We start from the raw sequence: 19,809 nt of genomic DNA on the forward strand, positions 1-19,809 counted from the left end.
TGTGGGTAAGACCAAGAGACTATTTTGCATTTCACCCCACAAGGGAGTTTAGCAACGCTAACATAATAATGAAAATAAATTAAGATTCACAGAATTTAAAATGACTTCTATTTAAGTACATGAATTATATATACAATCAACTAATTTATTCTGGACTTTTGAACTTCACAACGCAAAGACTACAGGGGATTGAAGCCTTGAAGAGAAGTCTCTTATTTCTGCCTCTAACTGGACTGCATACCCAATTTTACATAACCACACAAAGCACACAAAAGTCTTAGCTAAACAAAGTCTAGGTGTGACAGTCGAAGATATTAGAATGAAAAACGCTGGAAAATAATTAGGACTAATTCATATTAATACTGTTAACAGCCTCTATCCATTTAGGTATTTATAAAGCACCTAGTGACCAGTATCTAGGCGCCACTGAAACATCCTGAGTTGTAATAAGTCATCAAGGATTAAGTGTAAGAATGCAGCCTTCTTCACATAAACCTAGGCAAGGTTACATTTTATGCATCCTGCTGACATGCTTAGTCTCCCTTCAGAGTAGCAAATATTCACAACCTTCTCAAATATTCACCATCAGTGCAACAGACCTCAATTACATTATTGGCCAAATACAAATAAAGACAACAAGATCAGCACTGCCATGAATTAATGTATGACACTGGCATGGTAACAACTGACCAGTAGGTTAGATGGTTTGTGACCACTCCACTCCATCTTGTCCTCTGGAGTCAGGATAGAGTAAGATGCATTCTTGCAGTATTTCTTCATGAAAGCTCTGCGACATCTACCTTTAAACTAAGGTATAGTGTGAAACACCTTATTCTGTACCTAATCTGCCTGACATCAGAAATTACATATCTAGTTGTAAGGTAACAACTCCTCTTGTAGCACCTTTTAAGAACATCTCAGTTCTAGAAACAGTAAATCATACTGTTAAAGTATCTCTGCTAGCAATAGACATAAAAACATCTCTTGCAAGCTATTTAAAACTGACATTTTGTACTACATTAAGCATACAGAACTATTTAGATATACACAAATGTGTATTATTCATATAAAGTTTTTATTTCAATGCTGCATCTTAAGCTAACCTTAAGGAAAGCATAGAAAGACAATTAGCATAGCAAAGTGTATATGATGTATGTATGTAATGCAATACAGAATCACAAAAATGCAGGACTGAAAGGGACCTTGAAATACTGAACACATATGCAAGTGAGATTTTACCATCCTTACCATAAAAGGTGGTTTTGCGGTAATACTGTGCTTAAATATGCCCTGTAAGCAAACAAAGAGGTGGGAGTCTCTCTCCAGGATAGGTCAAGACGTAGCACAGAAGACTATTATACACATTTTCAAGAGATACACTGCAATTTTGACTGGACAAAATTTCAGTCTCTGATACTCTATATTATTATATTATTTATAATTATTCTCCATCTAGAGGTCCAAGAAGCATAAGACTCTCCAGTCTAAGAGGAGGGAAGAAAAGGGTAAGACCTCATACATAGTGAAGGCAAAATTTTAAGTTTCTTCCTTGATGTTCCTTCACTCAAAAAGCAGATCAGAAAGATGACGGCTTACAGGACGTGAACGTAAAGGCCAACTCTAGGATACTAGGTTATAGCTCTATGAATTTTTAAATGTGGACAAGACCACATCCTAAGGGTGCTTGAAGGTAATGCAGTATTTACCAGGTATTTCTGCGAGAAACAGACTTGTTTGAACGGTATAAATCTAATCTAATGTAAGACATGCACCTTCACAATTTGTTTGGCTGATTAACTGACCTCTAAATAAAAAGATATTAATAGCTTGTTCAATTTCTTCATGTCCTCTTCAGAGATAGTAATTAAGTGCTGAGAAACATTATCTGGGGCTCTCTCAGAATCTGTATGTAGTTCAAAGGTCTTTTACTGATATAAACCAGTCTCATTTCAAAGTTATCTGGATAAAGGGATTGTTTTATTTAGGAAGTTCAGAGACGACCTGAGCAGAACAAAAGGATATAAACTCTTCTTATCCTAGAGCGATAGATCTCTTGAACACTACATTCAAACCTCTTTCTAGGTAAGGTCCCGAAAAAAATGCACTTCCTAGTTCCTTTTGACAAGGCAGATATGGCTGTAGAAACCATGGCCTTGTGATGATTGATATTCATTATAGTCATTTCAGAGTATTTTCTCTTTTTTTTTTTTTTTTTTTTTTTAAAACAGGAGTTTCTAAAGTAGTCTTGTGAGAAGTTGATTTGCCTCAAGTCCAGCTATTCTCAATAGCACCATATTAATCTCAGGCCTATGGCTCTTTAAACATAGCGGTAAGTACTTTTTTCTAGTTATAGTGTGTTTTGGGGGCACAAGAATAGTTAATGCCTGGGAGTGAAGGCACAACTACCCCTCACTTTTGAGATGATGTGCTGTGGAGAGCAAACTTTTTTTTAAAGTAGCCTGGGATCTGAGTTGTAACATCTTGTCCTTTCCAATTCTTGCACAGCAATTCTGGTAAGAACTCATATACCAGAAGTGTTCAACACCCTGCTCCTATTTCAGGTTCTCCCTTTAGCTTTTGACTCACTGATCCAAATTTCCAGCTTCCTCACTGCTCTTTCCTCCCACTTCCTCGGGGCAATCCTCCTACATTTCACAACGAGCCCTACTACTGGGGTTCTCCATTCATTTGCCTACTGAGCCTTATTCTTTAGATCCATCCAGTGCATGATTTTTTTGAAGTGGCATTTCCCCTTAGCCTGTGGCTAAACCTGTATATGCATATCAATGTTACCTTTAATGCTTAATTTAGTTTTTACATTTTTAAATATTACAAAGAAAACTGTATATTATGGTTTCAGTATATACTATTTGGCATCAATACAATGTTAAAATTTGTTTTAATAGGAAGTTTACAATTATGGTACTAAAAGGGTCTGACGCTTTTCAATTAAACTGGTATGGACACAAAGCAAAATCCTGAGGGCACAAATGGGAGCGCTAATCTGAACTCATAGTAAGTATTCAAGCAGTACTGGCCAAAATCATGAACATTCTCATGAGATTAAAAACAAAATTAATGTTTCACTAACTAGATTCTTCCTAGCTAAAGTTCTGAAATGATGTTCAGCGAGCCTCAATCGACGCACTTATGAGCGTAAATACAGATGCAAATGAGATATTTTAAGATTCACTATTATCCTCTTACTGGAGAACGTGTGCACAATTCCATGCACCCATTATAGATTTGTCTCCTTTCTTTTCCTAGTGCGCACACGCACACACCCACCCACACGTATACTTACACATTAACTTTCTAAAATAACATTGTGTACATAGCTCTATAAAGAAAAATATAGATACAGATTTTAATCCCTTTCATCCAAGTGTCTTCCATTCTTTAATAGCCCCTTAGTGTGAATACTGATGGCAGGTCTCAGCAATAATGTTATTTCTACACCCATACTCTAGAGAATGCAAGTTACAATGGGAAGAGTGGGTTGGCTCATCTCTGTCCCCTGACTATTATATACTCAGAAGCAACTGCCCATGAGAAAGAGTCCCATCTTCCCTCCGCTTTCGGAGCCAGGTCTGCTCAGCCCAGCTGAGCATCAAATCTTGGTTCTCATACAACTGAATCATTATTAACAATACAGTCAAGTTTAAACTTAATTATAGATCATTTAAACCAAATAATCCAGATATATACAAAAGTGCTACAAAAAATAAGCCGCATGCAAAGGTTTTGTTAAAGACGTCAAAATAATAATTGCTTTAACACTAGAATTATGATCTGGACATACTGCTCTTTTACACGTTTTGATAAACTTAACAACAATGCTATTAGTCAACATGCAGACACAGGGTGTGTACTTAACAGCATGTTACTTCCATTCACATGGCCATTAGTACACACACTTCAGTGAGTTCAACACAAATTGAAAGCACATATATCTACAGTGCACCAAGGGAGTCAAATTCAGGAAACAGATTAATTTAACCTTACAATAAATAAGTACTGCTTTTAATGAGGGTTCCCCCCCCCCAAAAAAAAACAAAAGTTAGACAGTATTTTCATTTGGAGGAGAGTTCAGCTATGAAAGATAAGCAGTGATGCTCGTGCAAAGACAGTAGTAAGACCTGAAAAGGATCTTCCATAAAGAGGACAAGTTGAAGTAGTCTGTCCCTATGTACATATATGAATTATCCCTAAGAGAGCCACTGACACCAAGCCTTTTTTAATTAAAGAAAAGTGATTTGTATGCTAATATTGTTTTCTTAGAAAAGGAGTGGTTATGGATCAGACTCTGTACACTGTTGTGAATGATCTTAAGCCTTTTGAATAAATATTTGAGACTGAATTTTCCCCACCATAAACACTATAAATGTATACAAGAGCTGGGTTTAAGAATAAGAGTAACCTTCAATCAAGTCTTTTCACAAACTGCTGTGCAAGAAGTCTTTGAAGTGTACAGAAGCAAAACAGCCACTGTCAGCATGTCCACTTCAGCGCTAAAGACTTTCAGATAGGTACTCAATAGCTAACATGTTTTTTTAAATTTAGTCTATGGATCACCAAGGCTCAAATTTCAGTGCATTATTGCAGGTCTGGCAACCCATTGCCACTCCTTTAGAATTCCAAATCATACACTGTACAAGGTAAAATATTATGATCAAAAACATAGTTGTAGAGTGTTCGTAGGACAACGAACTACGGAGATCAGAGGGCAGCACGTAGAAGACACAGTAGAAGATGCAGCTGACCATTCAAGAGCTGTGGTCATGAGGTTTCGGTTAGGCCCCCTGTTTCTTGATCAGAGAAAGACCAACCACCACACAGTTAGTGCAAGGACCACAAAAAGGGACATCATAAAGGGAATGCGTGGAGAAGGAAAAGTACTAGAGTACAGGTGGCACTTTTTGAGTGATTTCTGCTCCTCAGGAATTGGAATAGAAACCTTTGGAAGAAGGTCTTCTTTTGCTTGCTGGGGCATTGCTGTCTCAGTAGGCATCTGCTTTTTTATTTTGTCTTCATCCTGTACTAACAGAGGACGTTCCTGTGTCTGCTTTCGTGGTAGAAGATCAAGAAAGACAGAGAGATGAACAAAAATGACAGATGGGAAGTGCTCAAAATGGTACTTAGGGATGTACAAAGTGTTAGGACACGTCTTCCAGAGGCTCTGATCGATATTTTATTACTAAATTGGCAAACTGCTGTGAAGGACAAATTCTGTGGAGGCTCAATCAGGATAGAAGCACTTCAGCAATATCCTATAATTTAGCTTCTGAGTATGACCATCTTTATAGAATCCACTAACCTTAGGGCCATGTTCATGTGTGTTCACAATTTCCCTTTGAGAGACGGATAATTTAAAATCTAGTACTTAAGTGTTCCACAATTGAAGTTGCTGAGAAAAGTTTATTTTGTTATATTACAAATAGAAATGGTAGTATAAAAAATGCAGTCTTTTACAACTTCCTATACTATACTGGCCTTAAAAGTGACATTAGTTCATAAGGTTTGACACCTAGATTTTAATGCAGATGATAAAATCTTGTTTTGAAAGTTCTGAAGATTTTGCAAATGAAGATAGTATCAAAATTTCCACTTTCAAAATGATATTATAGTTATGAATGCAAAATATTCAATCCCTTAGAAATCAGGAGCATGGAACATGAATGTTTTTAGTAGTAACATTCCAAACTCTCTGGATTTTGTTTTACATTTTAGTGCATCTGAGTCTTCAGAATCTAAAGAATGTGAAATTATAATGAACACAGTATCATACAAATGCTTTAGCACTTGTGAAAATTGTCTGGGGAAATTTTATTGCAGTTTATTCAAGAAATGCTTTCCATCCTTTCAGCTGGCCAAGCATGGTCAACCCCAGTAAATCTACGAAAGAAAAAATTTGGCCCTAAGCTCTCTCAGTTGATCCAACCTCCTTTGATCAGTCTTGTGTTTTGGGACTGGCTCTTTGCACACCCCTAAGTGATGAGTATCAGGGAGAAAGTAGCTGGGGGACTGGGCAGCAAAAAGAAATAAAATAAAATGCAAGAGTAACATGATTATTAAAACAAAAAACAAAACGGAAAAGAAAGGAAAGGAAGACAACATAAAAAGAACAGGGTATAGTTAAACTTTCAGAATTGTTTTTCGTTCCGAATACACGGTTACATCTTCATGCAGCTTTTCAACCAGCCATGCGCCGAAATAAGCAAATTGAAAGCTGCAAAAGCTGCAGCAGTGCAAATCCTTTAAGGTGTTAGGTCAGGAGGCTGTGAGATATGAAACTACTTAATGTTGCCAAAAAAAAAATAATAATAATATGTTACTCAGCAGCTGCTGTTGAGTTTTTGCTTAGTGCCATTACAATAGCAAAATTCTGGTTCAGAAGCACATATAAACAGCAGCTTTACCTCTGGCCCACCAACCCTTCTTTCAGAGGATAGGAGATTGGCTTTCTTGACCTGGACATACACAAAGTATGTAAAGTTCAGTTGTCTTGTAATTTAAGATATAGGAATAGTAGAAAGATAACCCCATATAGAATGCCATGACTTTTGCAACAACAGCATAATGGTACATCAGCAAAATGAATATTACATTCAAATTTATCTTCCTTATACATTTGATAATAACGTGAAGGCAAACTAAAACACTATCCATGTGCCTTCCTGCAGTTGTCTCATGTTATGATCATAAATCACCTTCACTGAAATGCCGTTTTCAGAAGGATCATGTCACAGGTGTTGGAACTTCCAGAGACAGGTATCAGGGAAGTGATGCACATAGGGCTGGCACGACCCTTAGCACAGTGTTAAAGAATTGCTAACAAACCACTGTAGTTGTGGGTTGGTAAGCACACACTATCCCCATTGTCCCCATCTTGGGAAATACTCTTACAGGTGGAGACCCCTGCATCATCTCTACTGGAGAGCATCCTGCAGAAAGGCTTCTTAAAATAAAGTTCAGTGATCAAACTGTTAAGTGGCTTCACGTGTTTAACAAATTAACTGGCAACTTCCTCCTCCCTCCCCCAAGATGATTCCATGTTACAAGTTCCACACTTGCATGGTTTAAAAGTCAAGCAAAGAAAAACACAGTCTCCACAGCAATTGGTGGCGGGGTAAGGGGGGGGCGGATCTATGGTGAAATCCTGGGCCTACTGAAACCAGTGAAAGTTTTGCCATTGATTTCAATGGAGCTAGGATTTCACTCCCTCCCTTTAAGGCAAATAACTATCATTGTTCAAGAAGTTGTAATTATTTTGATCTATGAGTTTTAATTAGGAGTTAAGTAACAGCAGTAGTAATATGACAGGGCCTATCCCAGTAAGATACTGACTACCGGTAAGGAATAGACTAGACAGAGTGACTGATCTCTTGGCTTCTCCAGCTTACTTGTATTGAAAAGTAGTAAAATTCTTATGAAACTAAACAAGAGGTCTATGAATGTGCATAACTGCTACAAATATGGATAACACTTCCCTAAAAAGCAATTAGGTTTCTACCAAGCCAGGGCCCAACCCCTTGTATACCTCTGTGCCTGTGTTAGTAAGACATCCCACTGGAATATGGGTACACACAGGCAGTTCCTGATGCAAGATCAGGGCCGAGTTACATACAAAATTCTCTTAACAAGTTCCTCTCCAGCTTATCAAGCCTTGTGATTTTTGGTTCTTAGAGGCACCATCCAAAATAAAAAAAAAATTTCCTCCATGGTTTGTGATAATATCCTTGAAGCTAAGATTTAAAATTACAATCCACATCAATTTTGACATTTTCCATTTTGGAAGATAAGATTTACCCCCATCTGTACTTTGAATAAACCAGATCCCAACATAACTATTTAAGTCTCTGCTCTTGTAATGCTGAAACTGATAGCAAGAAAACAAGGTTCCAGTGGCAACATTAACTAATGTTGCTACAAAGCCAGATAGGAAGTGCCAATATTGTTTTATACTGTATCACATAAGAATTGTGACTTAAACTAAAAAAAAAAAAAAAAAAAGAAAAAAAGAATACCCTCAGCAACAATGTTGTTCTCAAAACCCACCAAAAGAGACATCTGAAATGTCCCCAACCAGAAATATAACGAGCCAAGTTTAGTCCTCCACTATTTAAAGACGTTCATTTAGCATCAGTATTTAGTTGCTACAACATAAAATCAGTCAATCCCACATTTCATAAGTACTCACTCCTTCCACTCCGGTGGGGACCTGCCCATTGACGTTAAATGTTCTGAAGGGGGAGTGAGTAGACAGGCGCTTATCCCATTCACTAGGCCGGGACTCGGGGACGGACTCCATAAAGTTCTTCTTCAGCTCACTGATGTTAGCATGATGTTTCTTTATTTCTTCTTGAGTTTTATCTAGTTCCTATGATTTAAAACAATCAAATGAAGATGAACATAAAAAGAGGCCATCTAAAATTGCCTGTGCTGTCAGATAGCAAGCTGCACTCAAAGTTGTTGCCAATTTCCATTAGTTGTGCTCACTCTGTAAACATACAAGGGAATATTCTCCTTCCCTTTACTCTACCCTCAGATTGAGGGACAAATTTTAATTAAGTGGAAGAGGTCTGCCCCTCTAGCAGGGAGACCTGACATTAGTCATCTTTTACTTCAGCAAAATAGATTATAGTTGAAACACCTGGATTTTTACCTAAAGAGGATTTAAAATATCAAGGTACAGAATTAAAAGAACCCTGACAATTTGATTTCATATCCTTCACTGCATGTTTTCCTCTTTTGTTGTTCTTCCATTAACCCTGAATATCTAAGGGAAGCTCACAGATACTGTTAACATTCTTAAGAGTTTGTTTCTAGTTTCCACTTCTTCCCCTCCCATATGAAATTATCTTTAAAAAAGCAACCTCCATAACCTTCTTTGCCCACACCTCATTCCTTCCAGGAACTATACTGGTGGTTTCACACTAGTGAACAAATTGTGAGATAAGGAAACGACTCCTAAAACTAACTGAGCACCTACTTCATGACAAAGTAACCAGTGCACCCAAGCTAAAACGATAAGGGTATGGAAAATGCTAACTCTCTCTTCTGTGATGCCAGGTTACAGCATAAATGCACAGACTTCAACACTAGTCCACTATTCAACTAACTCATTCAAAAACAAGTAAAAACAGAGTTTGTTTAAAACAAAGCCTTTTGAATAAAATAGGCTTAAGCTAAACAAAGACATTTCAAGACAGTGCAAAAAACAAGCAAGACAAAGTCACTGGCAAATCTGATTTTGCAAATTCCATTCTCTATACATTCAATTGTTTTTCAACTTAAGTCACTTACTTACACAAGACTAGATTGCTTGCATTTGCTTTAAATTAATACCTGTCAAAAGAGGCTACTCTGTTGTCTGGTCACCCAGTCCTGCGATCCTGCAAGCTTACCAAAGACAGACTGCCTTCAGCTAGCAGAGATAAAAGGGTGCTTCATTAATATAGCTCTCTCTTTTGGCCTATCCGTGGGGAACCAATAGTTTTAGCTTTTGTCCCGCATGAAAACAGGAGATGAGTGCCTGCTAGTTAGAAAAAGCATGAAAACAACTATTGAAGACTCCATGATAAGCTCACAAGCTGGAATCGGCAACACATGCAGAGGAGCCCTGCCACTGACTCTGGATTGAAAGAACACGAAGATCACTCCTCTTGTTTAGCCTGCCCCTGGTAAGAAGCACTTTATTCACATTTGGACTTCCCCCGCCAGAATAGTATTAATGTGGAAGCTAAAGTTAGCAGGATGTATCCCACAGAAGTTTGAATTGCTTTTGTAAGCCTCTTTTAATGAACAAAGCCCTCTAATAATTACACTTTCTTCCTGTTCCACCTTTTTATAAATTTACGAAGCACAGAAGCTCAAGATCTGAAGGAGTAACTGTTTTCAATAAAACAAAATAAACATTTTCTAGAACATTTCCCCGCACTCAGCCAGTCTGCTGGATTTAATCTGATCTGCCAAATACACAGAATGAAAAGGAAGAAACAATAGGCAACTCAACCTTTTTGGTTGCCCATTTCTAGCTGAGGGTCTGTGAACACCTGTAACAAAAGTGTTTCGGGTGGCAGGGGAAGGCAGTAAGAGGTTAAGGCAAAACGAAGCGCACCGGAGCACACAATACATGTGTCAGAGCCAAGTACCACACTAGCAGGAAAAAAGCATTTAGGACAAATTTTCATTGAGAATTGATAAACAATTAGCTTATGCGTGGCCTAAACAAATGGTGGGTGAAATCCTTGTTGCATTCTAACTCCTGCTGACCATTTTACTGATGTCCAAAAGCTTAAAATTGGAGCAGTCAGAAACCAAAAGCTGCAAAGCTTTAAATTAAGATTTGAAAAAAGGCAGTTAGTACATTTCATTTTCAAAAGCAACTGCTGAGGAAACCCCTATCAGCTGCTGAAGCTGTAATCGTTAATAGAAACACAACACACAGAAAAAGTCAGTACCAGAAGCCACAAAGTGTCTTCCATAACAATGTATAAATATATGATTGGAACGTTCCAGTCTTCGAGATCTTGTTTGCGTGGGAGCCCTCTAAATTTTAAGTTTCAGTGTCATAAAGCAAGACTATCCAAGATCTACACCTGTGCATGAAATGACAGAAAACAACCTTGCACTCTCAGAATACATGGGAACTGACAGCTGAGGAGTAGCCTACTGAAGTGTATTCAGTGGCACACTTGGCTAGGGATAGTAATTACATCAGACACCAGGGGACTTGCTATTGACCACTCGTTTGTTCCAATGTAGGAGAACTGTAAGTTTCCTAGAACACATTAGAGCAGGAAAGTGTTTAGAGAAAAATTACAGCAACAATGATGGTAAATTCTATTGGCAGGTCTCTGGAAAGCAAAAAAGGCCTCATCTAACATTACTGTGAGCAAGCAATGGTGGCTTGAGCCCTCCTGAAGTGGCATGAGCCCTTCTGAAGAACGCTGAACAAGATTGCTGTATAGTTTATACAGCTTGCGGCTTTACGGTCCGTCTCATTTTTATGTGCTCAATTGTGATTCATCCTTGATTCCATTCCCCTCTTTTTCCCTTGTCTCAGTCAAGGAGAGAGAGAGACACTCTCTCTATATACTTGCATCCTGCGTGATTCACGTTATTCTGAGTTACCAATGCAGAAATTCCTATTTGTGGACTGAAGGAAAAAAACATGCAATAAAGTCACTAGGATGCTAGAAACAGATTTAACACAGGACTATCCCAATCATATATTTTTCTGGTAAGTATGACAGAATGAAAACCAAAAAAGGTAGGAGAAATGACTGCACATCGTCGTGTTTATTGTTGACATGCAAAAGCATATTTTTTAAAAGTCTTCATGCAATAGCATGCAAAAACAAATTCAGCAGCAGAGGAGGAAGAAAAAGAGTTCAGCAAAGAATGCAGAAGGTCCAGGCAAACGCAACTGAAATAAGCGTCAAGTTCATACAAACCTCCAACATTAAATTGCTATGCCTGATATAAATGTTTTCACCATCTAGTTTCTTTGATCTTTTCTGTGAAAATGAAAGAAAGGGGGAACAAAAAAAAAAAGAAAAGCACAAAAAATTAAAATGTTGTTCTTGCGGGAATCGCAAATTGGCAAATAAAAAAAGTTAAATAAATGTTTGGAGCGCAGCATTGTGCCAATATGGGATGGGCTGTAGAACCACAAGAACGTTGGTAGACACAGTCACCACCAAGAAATGGAGGACCTTGCTCATGAACAATGGAATAATGTACATGAGTTTCATTTAAAGAGACAGTTCCCAGAGTTTCATTGGCTTATTTGCATTGCTACAACAAAGGCAAATAAGTGTTCAACATTTTCTATGGAAGACTTGCAAAGATTAAGACATTTTCAACCTCCTGATAATGAAGTGTGTATGGTGCTGCATTAAATGGTATTGTACGTGTAGTTTTTCCAATGCTTCCAAGCCTTTAAAAAGCATTTTATTAAAATGTGTACTACAATTAACATACTTGAAATAACTTCAGCGTTTTACATATATCTTCCCTGTCACGTACCCCATAAAACTATAAATGCTTAAGTTTTTGCATTTCCTGGAACGTTCAATGTACAATTTTCTTGTGCTTGTTACTAGCTTTATTTCTGTACAGAACTGTGAAACAATTCATATTCAAAACAGAGTATGTTTCTCACTAAGAAGTTCTTTAACAGAGATTTATTTAACAATCTCAGATTGCCACTGGGACAAAAAACTGAATCGTTTTGAAAAACAACAGATACTTGCCGATTAAAAATCAAAGCACATGAAGAAATTGGAGCACTGTCTTTTTAAATAGATTAAGTATGCATGAGTGATATGGCAATTTTGCTTGGTGAAAGTGTAAGATGGCTAACCTTCCTCATTCTTATCGGATCTTCCTCTTTTTCTGCAGGCTGCTGTTTTGTAGTGATAAAAAACAAAAAATGTTGGTTCATTTAGTTATGCTGAACCTTCATTTTACAACCTTTTTAAAAAAATGTGAAAAATCTAACTGATAATTATCAGCACAAACCTGGGGCTGGTCACCATTTGTGGTAGGCAATGTGACCTCGCTGTGCGTTTTCCCCACCTACATTTAAGAAATAAAGTGGTAAAAACATTTCTTGTTAGTAGATTTTTGGAAACCACTCAGTTTCAAAACACAGCTGAAATATTAAGTTGGTTTTGAAATGTGTCAACGTGCAGGAATCAACATGCAGTCTTCTGAAGAGGGTTAACAAGGGTTAACATAACTAACCGTGACAATTTGTTAGTTCAACATCATGTTTCTAAAACTGAAAGTACAATTGACACCAGTGTTTTAAAAGACCCCAAAGAGCATTTCTTTAATAGTTCCACCAAATATAGGCTTTTTGTTTTAAGGATATTTGTAAGCCAGTGTTTCCAAAGGTTATCTATAATTTGATATCCCAATGAGATCACTGTCAAAAGTGACATGTTCAAATTAATAGATATATAACTTTTCAAAGACAGAAAATAAAGATGTTCTTTCATGGTGATCATCTAGTCTGACCCCCTGTATAACACAGGCCATACACGTGTCTATACGTATGTATTTACATTTGTCAGCCAATTGACCTACCAGTAGCACTGGAGCTGAGTCTTTCATTCCCCATAACTGTAGAGCTAAGAACCAATATTTTCAAAGCTTTTTAAAGTTAAAAGGAATTAAATTCATTCAATTCACATAGGCAATCCAAGCTGTAACAGAGATGGCATGCTTACATTTGATGGGCAAGGTAAAGAGCAAGAATCACTCAAGTAAAACTGCACCGCCTACTAGCCTATCAGTGAAGTAACTCTGGAAAGATTACCTTGATGGGCCTGTTGAACTAGCAATACCACCACCACAATGCAGGAAGAATGTTGAAATGGGATAAAGTACAAATACAGGAAACGTCACCAAGATTGGTTGTCACAAGGCAAAAATAGTTACATATGCAAAGATAAAGAAACACATGATTAACCCAAGACTAGATTAGATTATGGAGCCGTTTAGGAGCTTCTAGAGTCTACAGGATTTTACAAGAATTCTTTCTACACTAAGCGCCAAAGTAAATCTAATATTGTAACTAGAAAAATCTGTCTGATAAATGAGGGACTGGGTGAATGGAATTATTTTAAATGTAACATTGTGTGGCATTAACCTGTTTTACGTTTCAATTATCTGCAAGACTCCAGTAGTCTTTCGCACTCATCCTCAGTGACTTCGTGCTCCTGCTCCATGCCTTTATGACAAAAAGTTCAGAGCTCTTAACTATTTGGCAATGGTGTACAGCCACTGACAATTTTAATCAGTGGTGTCATCAGTCCAAGTGTGGGTTACCAAAAGTTGTGTTTCGTTAATCATATAGAAGGTCCTGTTGACTAACTGATTTGTTCACCTCTCATGTGTGTTTTTAAGGAAGAGAGGCACTTAGATATCAAAAGGAATACACTTAGTACTGTGTGTTAAGGAAGCTACAAAGTGGTTAACACACAATGAAAATGTGACACTGTGATTATGTTAGGCAATTGTGGTTTCGAAGGGCCAAATTCACCAGTTTTAAGTGGATGCAACCTCATTAGAGTCAGAGATTGACCGGATGTAACCAGGTCCAAATTTGACCCTATGTTTCCAGATTGCCACAAGTTTTCTCCAACCAACAGGAATTCTTATTATCCCTACGAGGATTCCTTGAAGACTGAAAATAAAGATTTCTTGGCTTGTCTGGGGGGTTGGTGAGGATATTGCACTGTCTCCTCCCTCGTGCCTCAAGTGCTTATTTTATACATACTGATCTTCCATGGAATACAACTACAGCTACCATACGTGACTTGCTCTCTATATGATGTAATTACAAGAAGAGTTTGACTCCCAACAAAAAATGGGGAAAACAGAATGCTTCCTGTCACTCTGAATAGTGTACAATCTTAAGTTATCTACCCTTTCTGTCTCTAGATTCTCCACTATCCATACCCTCTCTCAAAATAAACTTTAAAATAATAGTGTTGAAACACTTCTTCATACATTATTCTGCCTTATATTTTTATCTATCTATATTTTACACAGAATACTCACAGAAGAACCAGATATTTTCACTTTCCAATTTTTAAGTAGTCCCACTTAATAGTAAATTCAACACAGTCTAAACAGTGTTTAAATAGTCATAAATCAACATTTTAGTCCAGCTGCCAGCCTGTCAGAAGTCCATTCACAGCTCTCCAGGGAAAACAAATAAATTAAAACACCACTTTACACTATAAATGCTGGAAGACTCTGGGCCCAATTCTTCTCTCACATGGTGTACATCAGAAGCAATTCCACTGAAGTAAAGCGCGTTACTAGTTAACGAGAACAAATTCAGTTGTACGTGGAGTTAATTCTTAGTGGAACATATTTTAAGGTGATCAACGGGTAACACCTAATTTGTTTAGGACCATCCCTGGAAAAAAAGTTCTGCCCTAAGTACAATTAAGACATGAAAACTGTAACATGCACTGTAGCATTTTTTGTGGTATCTTGAAGTTCAGGAAAGGTATTCTCTGGCATCACAACCAACTAGCTAGAGAGGATCTCATTCCCAATCCACTGACTATACAGGGATGAGATACCTCTCTACCCCTTCCCATCTAATGCAACATTGCCATTGGAGGCCATTTTAGAACTAGCATTCCATATAAAGCAAAAATCATTTGCAGTCCTCACAAACACACACTTTATGGTAATTCTAAGGCTAGTATACCTTGGCCACTTCAGATGGTTCCATCTTCGCCTTCTCAGGTAGCATTTCTTCATGCTTTCCCTCAGTTTCCACAGCTTCCTTCTCCACTTTAGAGACTACTACTATTTCCTTGGTATCTGATGCAGCTGGTGGGGTAGGTTCAACAACATGTCTCTGAGCAATGGCTGGTGCAGAGGTGGGCCGTGGGCTTCGGTCAGGTGTAACCACCGCTACTGCTGAACAGGGAAAAAGAGTCAAGGCAAGGTTCAAAATACATAATGTTTCTAGATCCCTAGGAAAATCTTCCCAGGTTAGAGCACTGTAGTTAAAAAAAAAAAAGGGGGGGGGGGAGAAAGAGAGAGAATAAAGCAGCTTGTGCATTTAGTACAGAAAGGTGGAGGATATTTTCCTTATAGTTTTAATAATAGGCATCGTACAGAAAGTAAAAAAGCAAGCTTGCACTCTGCAAAGAAGCCACACCAGAAATGCTCATTTACTTGTGACCCTGCAAGGAGTTTCTGGATCTTTCAAACACCACTGATATAAGTTCATCACTATGAAACCTTGAAAGTACAAACATTTATAACTGTGGTCACTTGTGTTAACTGCACCATGAAGTCCCCAAACAGAAACTTGAGACGTTTTTGAATCAGACATTGAGATTCTCCACCTCCTCACCATCTCTGGATCAGATTTACGCATTTTCTTTTAGCCAGTTACAAGTCACTAGGTATTTCGTTATAAAGCGTTACAGACAAGCAGCAGTCTCCACTTGGCTTTCACAGCAGACTTCTACTTTTTAGGTCAGATGATTTCCCCTGCCACAAGAAGAGTCACTGTTGAGGAACGATGCCCATCATTTCCCAGTTGCTGAGAGGTGCAGCACTGAACATATAGGCTTCAAACACGTGTCTGTCAGCAGAAGCATGACAAGCCTCACATACAAGCATCAAGTACATGCAAAACTCACCAGCCCTCTTCCTTCCCCAATTCTAGTTTCTGAGCGATCAAGTTTCAAAAAATCTTTACATTTAGGAATAGGTGGTCAAACTGATCCATTATGTCAAAGCAAGCCCCAAACAATTCACTAAGCAATTTCTATACCCACAAGAGCCTATTCATTTTTATGGTTGTCCAATTAAACTTCTTCCCATTATTTGAAATAATAAATTCAGTTTGACAGAAGCTCATATTCATGAAGTCAACTACTGGTTCAAATCAGTGGCGCTGGAACATTTTTAACAGTGGTGATGCTGAAAGCCAGCCCTCTTACCCCTCTCTGTGCCCCTTTCCCCCTCTCCTGAGCTGGGGCCAAGAGCAGGGCCCTGTCTCCGGGAGAATGGGACCCAGACAGGGGTAAGGGGGCTGAGGCTGTGGTCGGCAGCTAGGACCCCGGGCTGGGAGCGCATGTGTGGGGCCAGGAGCTGAGCCCCACCTAAAACCTAGGGGTGCTGCAGCACCCCCCATACCCTTAGTTCCGGGCCTATGGCTCAAATAGGACAATACACACTTGGTACTTTGTCCAAGCTAAAGAATTTTTCACTTGACCAGAGCTCAAAGAGCCAGGAAGCGATTTAATTTACTACGGTTCACCCAGCTAGACCTAAGACATTAGAAATGTTCAGATTTAAGGATCATAGTCTGTATGTTTATATATCCTCTGATCCCTGTGTTGCCTCTCATTCAAAAAGGTATTAAAATGCTTTTTGTCTTTGTCTATAAAATAAAATATGCAGAAATACTGTATGTATTTGACCAATACAAATAGCAGACCAAGAGAAAACTGCAAGAAAACTGCAAACATCATTTTACTGGTAATCAAGTGCACAAACTTGTTGATACCAAAGTTTACTTAATTTTCACACAGTTGCATATTAATCCAAGGTATGACATTTCTCAAAAAACATTTCTCCTACACATCAGTAAGTGCCTGGTATTGACCTGGCATCCTTTTGACACAATCTCATCTAGCACCACTGCCTTGACACTGCTTGTACTGTAGAAGTGACAATAAACATGGGAGAAGTTGTTTGTGGTAGTTGTGAGATAGCAAACAGAGGCAGGCTTAGTAGAAGGAAATGTAAACCACACAGGTGTGAGAAGCCATCACAACTGTACCTGGCTCCTTTTGGATTGGTTCCAGAAATTTGGGCTCTAGTTCTAGATCTTTCATCGTCATCACTTTCTCTTCCTCCTCATCTTCGTCTATTGGGCTTATCTCAATATTTTCAAGGACATGTATAACTAAAAAAATTATGCATTCATTAAAATGCCACCTCAAAGACGGCATGGAAAAGGAGAAGTTACCAAGAGCAAACTTGCAAGAACCACCTCTCTTCAGGAACCTTGTCTGAATATCAGCACGCAGAATTATGCTACTAATTTTATGATGCTTTGGGATAAGAGGACAGGGGGAGAGAACACAAAATTCAAACAGTTTCCTTTGGCAGCCTATAATTACTTATCTGATGTATCAAATACTAATTACTTTGATTACTAGGTTATACTTAAAATGTATTTCTGTACCTAGCATAATATTGGCTATAGAGGCACAACTTGTTATGGATAATAATGAAGAACCACATAAAATGAGAGTGGTCAGGCTGAGAAAGGAAACAATTAACTGTCAGGTGTGCATGGATTCAATGCCTGGAAAGCAACATGTTCACAAAGGTCCATCTCAACAGAGCTGGGTGGAGAAATCGTTACAATTTGGCAATAACAATGTACATGGTTTTGGAGGTGTAGTAAGCCACTACTCTGACCCACAGAGGAGTATGTGATGGGACCAAAGAGCGGAGGGAATGGGTACCTTGCAAACAAAGACTGGTTGATGGGAGAACAAAGGAATATTTCCCTACAAAGGGAAGAAGAAACTCTGCTGATGCACAGAACCGTGGACCATGTGATCCGGACATAGCTGGCAGGCTGAAAGTGCAAGGCTCTGAGAAACTAGTTTTGCCTGCCACACTGCAGCAGGTAATATTTGGATATCGTGTAATTAAAGCACAGAGCTAATTTACTAGTTTATCAACCTTTTCCACAGTATCCCAGTAGGTGATATTTCTACGTATTTTACATTTTATTACATTATGTTGGTCTCCAACTTCTGTAATTTGCCAATAAAATCTGCCTTTATTTAAGACAAATGGAGGTTTATTTGAAGCAATGGAGCGGCTTGGAAAGAGCAACTGACTCCAGGGGAGGCTGAATCAGTAGTGAAGAGCCGTCAAGTACAATGCAATAAAAAAAGGAGGTTGCAATCTAACTCCTCAAACGGTGTAGCACAACAGCTGCCACAGGTCAGGGAGAGCACAACTTGAACAATTCTAGACTTTGTATACTGCTAGTAGGATTTATGACACATATGCCTATGAAAGTGACAACACTGCAGCACTTCCAGCAAGGTACACCACCTTTGGAGGTTGCCATCTGTATGAATCAGTGCATGTATCAATGGAACTGCTGAACCACAGCTGTAAAAATATTTCTTGTATATGTCTCCCCACCCCACTAAAGTTGTCTGGCTCATAACTACGTTTGATGTTGTAGCATTATGATCCAAGGTACTTGCCACGTTTACTCTGGTTTTAATTGAGTTAGTACCACAGCAAAAATTCTAGCCATATTCTATAGTATTTCAGCACCTTTAACACTGGCAATCCAGAACGCTGCTTGTACATAACAAATAAGCTGTGTAAAAGCAGGTGTAAGTACTGTAGGAGGTGATGTTAGCACGACTGTATGAGAAGCCATCACAGCTGTACCTGGCTGTTTTTGGAATGGTTCCATTAATTTTGATTCTGGAACGGTAACCTTAAACACCTCCACTTTCTCCTCTTCCTCTTCTTCTGCTATTGGTTTCATCTCAATATTTTCAAAAGTATGTTTGGCTAGAAGAAGTTACGAATGCATTAATATACCAAATGGAAGACTGCAGGGAAGTAACAGTCACTAATGGTGAGGTTAGGGTCAATGGGGACTCATCTCTTAAGGACAGCGTAGGTCTACATTTGAAGGGGGTGGTGGGGAAAAACAGCCCACACACTAAAATTGCCTGTTTTAAGCCGCTCTAGGAGTTAGATCTTTGATATAATCCTGCGTTGCAATTGCATATGAAAACAATCAAAACAATCGGAATTGTGTCCTGGTGTCCTACTTGCTAGCCCTTTGCAGTGCCTTGTGGGAGGCCTGGGTTGATTTACAGTATCAATCTCTGACTTCTCAAGCCAGCCGGAGCTGGCAACACTTGCGTAGGCAGATGTCACTCCAGTATGGAAGAAGATGGGAATGACTAACCTGTGTCAGTCTCCATCTTAGGAAAGGTATTGATGGGCCTGTCTATATCTTTTTGGATATAGACAGAAACATTATGGCTACAAAACAAAGTTTCTATAGTGAATTGTGGTGGGAGTGGCAGAATGGGACTCTACTCAAACACAGATATGGAGGATGCTGGCTGGACAGAATTATGCGCCAGTAAGCATTCATGAGTTTCCTTTCATTATTAGAGAAGTAGCAAACAGAGCAGATTTCTGATAACACTGGTATAATACACTAATTCATCCTAACACTATACAAAATTTATA

The 19,809-nt window shown here is 38.5% G+C and overlaps 1 protein-coding gene across 50 annotated transcripts in view; it reads right to left on the bottom strand.

Moving 5' to 3' along the window:
• Nucleotides 1–19,809, bottom strand: part of EPB41 (erythrocyte membrane protein band 4.1) — a 159,187-nt gene that overhangs the window by 38,827 nt on the left and 100,551 nt on the right. For 11 of the 50 annotated variants that reach the window (XM_065576673.1, XM_065576667.1, XM_065576671.1 and 8 more), the window contains 7 exons: nucleotides 18,988–19,113; nucleotides 17,339–17,464; nucleotides 15,242–15,456; nucleotides 12,529–12,585; nucleotides 12,371–12,412; nucleotides 11,460–11,522; nucleotides 8,201–8,380 (listed from right to left, as the gene is read on the bottom strand). In XM_065576673.1, coding sequence (XP_065432745.1) covers nucleotides 8,201–8,380; nucleotides 11,460–11,522; nucleotides 12,371–12,412; nucleotides 12,529–12,585; nucleotides 15,242–15,456; nucleotides 17,339–17,464; nucleotides 18,988–19,113 — 809 coding nt within the window. Of the gene's footprint in view, nucleotides 1–6,419; nucleotides 6,471–8,200; nucleotides 8,381–11,459; nucleotides 11,523–12,370; nucleotides 12,413–12,528; nucleotides 12,586–15,241; nucleotides 15,457–17,338; nucleotides 17,465–18,987; nucleotides 19,114–19,809 lie in introns of all 50 variants that reach the window. The other 39 variants (XM_065576711.1, XM_065576701.1, XM_065576694.1 and 36 more) reach the window with 12 other exon arrangements.

This window comes from Chrysemys picta, chromosome 23, assembly GCF_011386835.1.
Source record: "Chrysemys picta bellii isolate R12L10 chromosome 23, ASM1138683v2, whole genome shotgun sequence".
NCBI lineage: Eukaryota > Metazoa > Chordata > Testudines > Emydidae > Chrysemys > Chrysemys picta.